The 10758-nt window shown below is 50.0% G+C and overlaps 1 protein-coding gene across 2 annotated transcripts in view; it reads right to left on the reverse strand.

Annotated features, from left to right (window-relative positions):
• The window catches only part of SHMT1 (serine hydroxymethyltransferase 1), a 24387-nt gene extending 14047 nt beyond the window's left edge, over positions 1–10340 (reverse strand). The window contains exons 1-3 of one of the 2 annotated variants that reach the window (XM_047708772.1): positions 10167–10340; positions 2523–2637; positions 620–765 (exon numbers count right to left, since the gene is read on the reverse strand). In XM_047708772.1, the coding sequence (XP_047564728.1) occupies positions 620–765; positions 2523–2615 (239 nt within the window). In that variant the 5' untranslated portion in view covers positions 2616–2637; positions 10167–10340. Of the gene's footprint in view, positions 1–619; positions 766–2522; positions 2638–10050; positions 10120–10166 lie in introns of those variants that run through there. The other variant, XM_047708773.1, reaches the window with a different exon arrangement.
• Positions 10341–10758: the final 418 nt, after the last annotated feature.

Here is a 10758-nt window from a genome sequence, read left to right on the forward strand (position 1 = left end):
AAGACTGTGTCTTCAACCTGATTCTCAGCCCTTCTCCCAAGAGCTTCAGGGGCATCTTGGAGTTGAGTGGTAGGCAGCGGGTCGAGGGGGACCCTTCTTTTCCCGTGGCCTTTGGGACACAAATAGGCAAATCTGCAAAAACCATACATCAGATTCTGTGATCGCCATCTTTGCTGATGACTGTAAAAAACCAAAAATGACTAGAACTTCTTGTGGCTCTCAGGGGGAAGAACTGACCAAATCGAACGTTTCTAACACAGCCACGACGGAGTCCGGTGTCGCTTCCAGGTCACCCCTGACAGAAACTCCATGACTCACAGAGCCACAGCCACCTTCCATGACGCCCCTCACAGCGCTGACCTTTCTCTAGAGCCTCAACAACGGCCCAGCAGCTCCAAACTCCTTAGGGACTGGCCTGTTATTCTAGAAAGCCCCACAAAGGGACTGCTAAAGACGATGAGGACAGCTGCTCCAAGAACACGGGCGCTGCCACGTGCTGGGAACTGCAAAGGAGTTACGACAGGAGCAGAACAGGAATTCCCTTGTTCTGTAGGCTCGAGACTGACTCGGTAGCTACCATCACTGTGTCAGAAGCAGGCCTGTGATGGCACTCACATACCTCTGGCCTGGGTACCCCTCAGAGTACTTGTTATTTAAGCAAGAGCCTAGGGCCTCCAAAACTGCCCGGCTGGCGAAATTCTCTGAGGCGATCAGCTCCAGTCCGACCCTCTGCCGGTTACTTTCTTTCTTGATGATGTCGTAAACCTGATGAGAGAAAAGGGAAGGTAAGCGGTGAACATCTGGCCGATTCAGGTTAGCGTTTTGCTCTGATCCAAGCCATAACCGGGGGCACCTGGGTGGCTCAGTGGGTTAAGCCTCTGCCTTCTGCTCAGGTCATGATCTCAGGGTCCTGGGATCGAGATCCGCATCGGGCTCTTGGCTCAGTGGGGAGCCTGCTTCCCTCTTCCCCTCTGCCTGCCTCTCTGCCTACTTGTGATCTGTCAAATAAGTAAGTTAAATCTTTTTTTTTTTAAAAGCCATAACCTAGTAAAGAGATGGGACACTAGGACAGATTCATATTTTGCCTACAGAAGCCAACTGAAACCCAAACAACCCAACTGAGAAGACTCCCACAGCACTTAGAGAAGAGATGAAATCTTCCTTGGATTTTAGCACTTAGGGAGGAATTCACAGAAGACAATGAATTAAGGGAAACAAAATGACTGAAGAGAAAATGCTCCTTCAAATAAGCATCCCACTGAATTTTTCATTTTGTACCCTCTTGTTATTTTCATCCCTATATTTCATCAAGTTTCTCCCTCCCTGAAGTTTATTCCTCGTTCTTCATCCTTAAGATAAAAGTAGCTTTGGTAAACCCACAGAGGCAGGAAGTAGGCCAGCAGTGGCTGTGGGTTGGGGAGTTTGGGGGGCGGGGCAGTACAGGGGTAACTGCTTATGGGTTTTGGTTTCTCTTTGCGGGGGGATAAAAATGTTCTAAAATTGACTGCAGGGGCGCCTGGGTGGCTCAGTCGGTTAAGCATTTGCCTTTAGGTCATGATCCCGGGGTCCAGGGATCGAGTCCTGCGTCGGGCTCCCTGCTCAGTAGGGCGTCTGCTTCTCTTCTCCCTCTCCTCCTGCTTGTGTTCTCTCAATTAAATAAATAAATAAATAAAATCTTAAAAAAAAAAAGTAAAATTGATTGTGAACATATGAGAACCACCGACATACACACTTTAAGTGGGTGACATACATGCTAAGTGAATGATCTCTCACCTCTAAAGCTGTTATAAAAACACATGAATAAGGGGTGCCTGGGTGGCTCAGTGAGGTAAAGCCTTGCCTTTGGCTCGGGTCATGATCCCAGGGTCCTGGGATCGAGCCCTGCATCAGGCTCTCTGCTCAGTGGGGAGCCTGCTTCCTCCTTTCTCTCTGCCTGCCTCTCTGCCTACTTGTGATCTCTGTCCATCAAATAAATAAATAAAATCTTTAAAACAAAACAAAACAAGAACAAAAACAAACCACACAAATTAAAAGATGCTTCTCGGTGTCTAGATACCTGAACTGGAAGGAAAGGGTCAGATCTCAGTGGCCCCTCCAGTGGCCCTTTCCTCCGAACAGCCAGAACAGTGCTCTGCACTCTGTGGAAACCCAGAAATATGCCTATTCCCCACAGCGGGCTTTTAAAGATTTTTAAATTCTTACTTATTTTAGAGAGTGTGTGTGAGTGACCAGGTCAAGGAGCAGAGGGAGATGAAGACAGAATCTGAAGCAGACTCCATGTTCGGTGCAGAGCCGGACTCAGGGATCCATCCCATGACACTGAGATCATTACCTGAGCCGAAACCAAGAATGGGACACTTAACCCGCTGGGCCACCCAGGCATCTTCCCACAGAGGACTTTTGGCCACTTTGTCAGCCACGGCCCCTACACGCAGCGTTCTTACACTACCCGCAAGGCTGTCCTCAGTGGGGTTTACTTAGGAGTAGACCAGGAGATGTAAGTAAGACTCCCGGCGCCTCACCTCAGTGTCGGCATCTTTCAGCGGCTGTGCTAGCATTTTATTATGCGAGGACCACAGGTCAGCATCTCTGTGAGTCCCGTTGACTTCCGCCATCGTCGCGCTGGTTCAAAGTTGCCTGAAAATGGAAACACTCCCAGCATTAATTTAGTTATAGCTGCTGGTTCTCCCAAGTTGCTGAAGGACTGACACGTTTTATGGCCTTTCCCTCACACGTGCTGGTCAACAGGATGGCCTTCTATTGCACAACCATTGCGTGGAACTTCTGGTTCCTTCTGGAAGTGTGGAGGTCAGCTGGGGATCCCGTAAGTAGCGAGAACTCCCCGCCCTCCCTCTGAGGCCTTCCCCAGCCTACAGAGCCCGGTACCCCTCTTCCCAACTCTATCTTTCCTGGTTTTGGGGCAGCTCCCCACCTAAACCAGGGGCCTTGAAGGCAAGAACTCAGTGTTACTTTTTTTAAAATCCCACACAGAATGCCAGCATGGCCATATATATTTGCCAAATGGCTGAACAAACGAATTGCTGATTTCAGTGTTATTCTTCCCATTTTTCTTTTTTTTTTTTTAAGATTTTATTTACTTATTTGACAGACAGAGATCACAAGTAGGCAGAGAGGCAGGCAGAGAGAGAGGAGGAAGCGGGCTCCCCGCTGAGCAGAGAGCCCAATGCGGGGCTTGATCCCAGGACCCCAAGATCATGACCTGAGCCGAAGGGAGAGGCTTTAATCCACTGAGCCACCCAGGCCCCCCCCCCATTTTTCAAGTAATGAAAATAAGGCTCAGGAAAGAAAAAATCTCTCAGCCCAGGCCTGCACAGCAGCTCGGCCATGAAGGATGGGCTCAAAACCCCCAAACACACATTCCGAGTGCCCCCCAGACTTCCTACTGTAGGAGCTATGAGTGAAGGCACGCACTGTTGCTTAAATAGACACCTTCTGGTAAAAACCGCAGTTCAGATTGACACGTCTGTCTTTTTCATCAGAAAACGGCATCCCATGGGGTGCCTTTGGCTCAGGTCATGATCCCAGCATCCTGGGATGGAGCCCCGCATCAGGATCCCTGCTCTGTGGAGAGCCTGCTTCTCCCTCTCCCTCTGCCTGCCGTTCTGCCTACTTGTGCTCTCTCTGTGTCAAATAAATAAATAAAATCTTAAAAAAAAAAAAAAAAAGAAAATGCCATCCTGTTAAAAGAGCTGAGAGGAAAATGCAAGCTTCTGTACCCTAGGTTTCTGCAGAGGACCACAATTTTGTGGGCAGTGGCACACCCACTGGTGTGAAAGTTTAAATATTGACAGGAACCAACCTCCTTTAACCAGTAGTTGGCAGCTTTTCAGGGCTTTTCCCCGTCAGTTTGCTAAGTTGTCATTTCAGGACACTCATTCGCTGGCTATTTACTGAGAACCTTCCTGGAGGCAGTCACAGGGTTGGTACTGGGCACACGGTGGTGACCAAAACATGCGGGAGCCCTGCCTGGCAGCGAGCCAAACAGGTGACTTAACACAGTGAGCTAAAACGAGGAGAGCGGCATGGGGGACGAGAACGGGGTACTGGCACGAGCAGGGATCACTGTGGACAGCCGGGTCGGGGGCGCTAGTGGAGGAGACGAACCCAGAGAACATCTAGGCTGAGAAAGAGCCAATCAGGAGGCGAGAGCCCATCGCCCAAGAGTACTGTGAATTAATAAGAAATATACATTGGTCTCTCCTCCTAAAACCCTTGCGATTTCCTGGGGGATAAGAGTGTGTTTTGTTCTACTTAGGTGACTCTGGGTAGGCTCCTGGCAGGTCCACAGAGACGGAGCCAGGATCAGAAGCTTGGAATTTTCCATCCAGACTCCCCATTCTTCAAAGAGAGGAGAGGTCCTAGAAACGGAGTTAATGACTGATCGAGTGCAGGGGAGGAAGCCTCCCTAAGAATCCCTGAAGCATGGGGTCTGGAGGGCTTCCCCGTACCCAGAGGGTGGCGCACCCCAACTCTAGAGGGACAGAAACTGTCACACGTGGGACTGTCCCACCCCTCACCCTAAGTATGTCTTTTTTTTTTTTTTAATTTTATTTATTTATTTGACAGAGAGAGAGAGATCACAAGTAAGCAGAGCAGCAGGCAGAGAGAGGGGGGAAGCAGGCTCCCTGCCGAGTAGAGAGCCTGATGTGGGGCTCGATCCCAGGACCCTGAGATCATGACCTGAGCTGAAGGCAGAGGCTTAACCCACTGAGCCACCCAGGCGCCCCCCTAAGTATGTCTTTATCTGGTTGTTTATCTGTATCCTTCCTTTAAGCAGTTTTTTTTACTATATAATGAACTGGTAAAGGTAAGCAAATGTTTCCTCGAGTTCTATGGGCTGTCTTAGCAATGACTGAATCCAAGGAAGGGGGGGGCTCACGGGAACCTCCAATTTGTAGCCAAGTCCTATAGAAGCTGCAGGTAATGGGGAGACCTCCTACTTGTGGTTGGTGTCTGAAATGGGGGGCTGTCTTGTGGGACTCAGCCCTTAATCTGTGGGGTCCGTGTTAACTCCAACTAGTACCAGAACTGAACTGTGAGACCCCCAGCCAGTGTCCCAGAATTGCTGACACACAGCAACAGGAGTAACACTCGTACACTCACTTGCTAGACAAACATACACACTAAATAAAACAGCCCAACAGTCAGTCCCAAGTCACAAGTCCCTTAACCTCCCTAGAGCTCCAAAGAAGGAACTACCAGTAATCGTTAACTGGGAAATTCCTCCCTGGGGCTTTCAAAACAGCCATGATTTTAAGTCGAGCGCAGAGGGTTAGGAACAAGCCCCGTCGTCAAGCACTTTGGCTTCCTTGTAACACATGCTTCTGCAGCAACATCTGGCCTAACTTGCCAAGGGCGGGCAGGCAGGCATCCTGGGAAGTGACCGGCCACGTGCCACGTTGCTGTCCCAGGGAGAGAGATGGGGAAAATGGTTTTGGCACTCTGCCACCACTTTTCTCCGTTCTCGGTGCTGATCCCTGCACTCAAGGATGGCCAGGACAACCCAAGGCTCTCTGCATCCGCCCACACACATGCCCTCCACAGGTGGTAAACCGCCCCCCCTCCCAAAAAAGCACAAGAGCCAAAACAGGCATTCTGGTTCTAGAATCTCAAAGACCAAGCTTCTTCTAAATATGGATTACTCGAAGAGGATTTGAAGGTGACAAGCAACACAGAGAAGATATTGCTCAAACGCCAGATAACCAAAGTCCACTTGGAGCCCTCCTCCAAGGCAGGTCAGATCTACAATCATTCTGGGAAAGGCAATCCCTGGCACCCTGCTCAGGACAAGGAACAAAGTCCCCACCTGCAACTCCCTGCTCACTGGCTTCCCTTGGGCAGAACGCACTCAAACTACAGCTCTGGCTGCACATCTTTTTCTTAGGGGAGATGCTAATTCTGAGTCAGTTACCTCTGAAACCCTGGGGGAGAGCGGCAGGCCGGACGACATCCCCTCCCTCACCTAGGGGGAAGACTTTTCTCCCTCAGGATCAGGCCTCCTTCCCCAATACAGGGCACTTAGTCCACACCCTTCTTAAGACCATATGATTATTTTTTTGTCTTTGTTTTAGATTGTATTTATTTATTTCAGGCAGGGCGGAGGCAGAAGCTGGCTCACTGCAGAGCAGGGAGCCCAATGCGGGAGTCTCCCAGGCACCCCGAACCCATCCCTTTCTTGAGTCCAGATGAAGCTTTTTGTTTTAATCGTGAAAAAAAAATTTTTTTTAAAGATTTTTATTTATTTATTAATTTAACAGAGATCACAAGCAGGCAGAGAGGCAGGCAGAGGGGGCGGGGGGTGGGGGGAGCAGGCTTCCTGCTGAGCAGAGAGCCTGGGGCTCAAGGCTCGATCCCAGGACCCTGAAATCACGACCTGAGCCAAAGGCAGAGGCTTGACCCACTCAGCCACCCAGGCGCCCCAATCGTGAAGTTTTAATTCTTTATCCAAATAGAGAGTTCAGGGCGCCAGAGTGGCACAGTTGGTTACACGTCTGCCTTCGGCTCTGGCCATGATCCCAGAGTCCTGGGATCCAGCTCTGCATCGGGCTCCCGGAGCTCAGGGGGAAGCCTGCTTCTCCCTCTCCCTCTGCTTGTTCTCTGTCTCAAATAAATAAATGAAATCTTAAAACAAAACAAAAAAACACAACAGAGTTCAAGATTCTGTTAAGTCAATTATACCTACTACAGATAAAATCTATTGTCTACTAGGTCAATTAGATCTACTCTGTCCTGGGACAATCTGAATTACAGTAAGAAGGACAAAGACCTGGGATGTAAATAGCTAATTTATGGGTCAACTTGACCAGATTTACTGATAACCTGGGAACTGAAGAAACAAGAAAGAGATCCTCACCCTGTGTACCTATTAAAACGCAGAGGAAAAGCATCCTTTTTAGCTAATATATTTAGGCAAGAAATACTTCACATCTTCTCTTGAGATTTGGAGTTTGGCTGAAAAATAACATACCTTGAACTTTGTCCTCATTTGTTTTTGAACTCTGATAAAAGACACATACCATTTACCATTTTAACCATTTTTAAATTAAAAATCATACTTAATTTCTTTTCTATTTCACCCATTCACATCCGCTCTGGCAACAACCAGTTTGTTCTGTATTTAAGAGTCTAATTTTTTTTCTTTGCTTGTTTGTTTTGTTTCTTAAATTCCACATATAAGTGTAATCACTATAGCATTTGTCATTCTCTGCCATTTTGACCATTTTTAGGTGCAATTCAGTGGCATTAAACCATCACCACCACCCGTCCCCCAAAACTTTCTCCTCGCCCCAAACTGCAATTCTGGGCACCTATTAAACACCACTCCATTCCCTTCTCTCCAAGCTGGTGGTAATACCTGTCCTACTTACTATGAATTTGACCATGTAAATGGAATCACACAACAGTCACCCTTTTGTGTCTGGCTTATTTCATGCAGAGTCAGGTCTTCAGAGTTCATCCATGTGGTAGCACATGCCAGATCTCCCTCCCTTTTAAGTCAGGATAACATCCCACTGTCTGCAGACACCACACAGTACTTTCTTTAGCCATTTTTCCATTACTGACATTAGGCTGCTTCCACCTTTTGGTCACTGTCAATGATGCAACCATGAACTTGAACAGATACCAAGTCCCTGCTTTCAATCCTTCTGCATATAGACCTAAAGAGGAATTGCTGGACCATACAGTAATTCTATATTTCGTTCAAAACAAGCTTTTGATAGTTAAGAGATCCACTCTACTACTAGTATTAGCCTACAGTGACTTCATTCATTCCTGCAACACATATTTACTGAGCAACTCCTATGTCCCAGGCACTGAACAAGGAACTAAGAATACGTGGGTCAAAAAGACAGAGGCCTTGCTTTTGTGAGGTGCAGACTAATAAAAAAGTAAACAACAAATATACAAGATAGGGCTCCTGGGTGGCTCAGAGGATTAAGCTGCTGCCTTCGGCTCAGGTCATGATCTCAGGGTCCTGGGATCGAGCCCCACATCAGGCTCTCTACTCTGCAGGGAGCCTGCTTCCCCCCTCTCTCTGCCTGCTGCTCTGCTTACTTGTGATCTCTCTCTCTCTGTCAAATAAATAAATAAAATCTGGAAAAAAAAAAAAAAGAAATACACAAGATAATCTAAGGTGGTGGTGACTGCCATGAGGCCAGTAAACGGGGGAAGGGCTTCTTTAGGCCAGGCCATGAAAGGTGTCTGAGCTAAGATCTGAATTGGGAAAGATCCAAGCTTCTGAGATCTAGGGTAAGAGCAAACACACCTTATCCTCCTAAATCATCCCTCACCTTATCACCTTTAACGCAAAGGCCCTAAAATGGTTAGAAGTTTGACTTGCTGAGGGCCAGAAATCAGGCCCATGTGACTGAAGCTTGGGGAACAAAGCAGAGACACAAGAGATGATACTCAGAAGCAGTGAGAGCCAGGATGGGAGAACATTCTTCCCTTTGACCTTGCATACTTCATAAGTTTCAAACTGTGTTCTAGAAATCTTGGTCTTAAGCCATCTCTTAAGCCATCTGTGAAATCTGAAACTAACAACTAGAGAAACACAACTGGGGGAGATCAAGGCTCCCTGTGCCAAAAAGCAGGTGGGGGACACCTCTCCAGCTGGACCCCTCCAATCCTCCCATGTCCCAACAGTGAAGACCACACCCTAGGAAACTCCTAAAGCCAGCCTGATGTGTTCAAATCCCACTCTCCACTTCCTAACGTGCAACCCCCCAGTTACTGACACCTGTTTCTCAGTCCCCTCATGTAAAATCCGGGAGTGACGACTGTTCAGAGTGGTCAGGGAGAGTTAAAAGCCACCGGACATACACGAGCACTCAAAACAGCGCCAGGCACACAAGGCACACAGTAAGTACCCCACTATCAGCTACTACAAAAGAAACAGAGGGACCTTACAGCCATCTTTGTTACCACTCAGGCATCTGGGCTGAGCACCCCGGGGAGGACACAGCCCACTGCAGCTGTGACTATCATTATAGTGCTGGATATTTCTGTTGGGGAAATTGTCACTCATGCGTGGCATGATATTCACCTCAACCCCACGGAAACAGACCTGTAAAGTGAATTTACTTGCCAAGGTCATCAGCCTCCCCACGGCCCCCAATCTTCCCTGGGCCTTTGTCACACAAGTGGAACCAGCCAGAAGTCTCCTGAGGGAACGATCCTGCTGAATGCCACCTGTGTGTCCCATGCGCAGATTTTGTGTTGCCCGATTTACAGAGGAGGAAACTGAGTCAGAGCGTTAAGTGGTCTAAGGTCCTACAACGGAGTCAGAATCTGAACTTCGGTTTACTTTTAGTTCCAAAGCCTGTTCCCGTGACCCTGAGCTGAATTAAAGCACAGACTGCCCACCTCCAGGGCGTGTTCCCTCAAGTAAGAAATTTAAAATATGATCCCCTAAGAACAGGAACTGGCGTTTCCAGTCTGGCAGCTGCCTGCCTAAAGACACATGTGTGCTGGCCTCAGTGGATCAAGGGTCACTTGACTTCCAGGACCTCGAAGCACAGGGCACGAGGCCAAGAACCCCACAGTGCAACGTTTGTCTCTTAGCACGGGGGCGGGGGGGGGGGGGTGGCGGTGGTGACAGATTGCAGACAACAGACGCAGCTGCTCCCCGGCAGGAAGCTGTTCGCACTCCCAAAAGCAGCGCGACCATATATGCAAGGCAAGAGCGCGCACGCTTGGAGAGCTTCCGTTGGATTCCCGGCTCTGCCATTTTGCTCTCTGCAGTGTCGCGCCTAAATCGGCTCCTCTCGTCGAGCCTCACCTTCCTCATCTGTAAAATGGGCTACGTGATAGCACTCCACCTGCAGCTCGGTTGAGGGCATTCTGTAGCCCCGTGAAGGGCGCACTTGAACTGAAAATGCTCCGCGAGAAAAGGGCTCAGTGGGGAGCGGCTACCTGATCAGCTGTTAAGCCTCCGCATCTGTGTCAAAGGCTGAGCCCACCACCCCTACCACACCGACCCATGACCAGGCACCGGGCATCCGGGCTCGCCGCCCTCCCGCCCCTCACCTTTTCCTGCTTCTCAGAGCTGCGGGGGCAGCGCGGCGGCAAGGCGCACAAAGAGAGCGCACACCCCGAGAGCGCCGGGGACACCAAGGTCCTGACACCCGAAGCTGCCCACCTACCGGAACAGGGTCCTGCACACCAGCCCAGCGACCCTGAGGCCCCACGCTGCTGTCGCCGCGGCCAGAGTCCGAGACCCACCGGCCTGCGCTCGACTAGGTGCCCACCACGTGACACCTGCCCCGAGAGTCCGGAACCCAGAACTTGGCGCGCCCGGGGTTCGCGCACCACTCGGTGCCGGGCGCTCGCGGCCCGGTCCCGCCCCCGGAGGTGCCCAATCAGAGCGGCAGCCCCGCCCCCCAAGGCGCAGGCGCTACTGGTTGCAGCGGAGCGGTGGGCGGGGCTGCCCGGGCGGGGCTGCCCCTCCCCGCCCCGCCCCGCCCGCGCGAGGTTGCACAGTGCAGCTGCTTACTTAGTCCTGGCTTCGGCTAGGGGCGGGGGTTTCCAGGGTGTCCGCAGAGGGCCTGTCCCAACGGATCTGGGTAGGCCGCGGAATTATATTTGACATTCGCATTGTCCTATTTGCAGTTTAGCTCAGTGATCATTTAAATAGGACAAACGTGGGTTCGAACTCTGATCCTGTTACTAAGTATGGAGTCCTAGACCAGTCAATTTACAGGAGTTTCATATTTCTTAACTTTGGGTCGGGACATA

This window comes from Lutra lutra, chromosome 16, assembly GCF_902655055.1.
Source record: "Lutra lutra chromosome 16, mLutLut1.2, whole genome shotgun sequence".
Taxonomy (NCBI): Eukaryota; Metazoa; Chordata; class Mammalia; order Carnivora; family Mustelidae; genus Lutra; species Lutra lutra.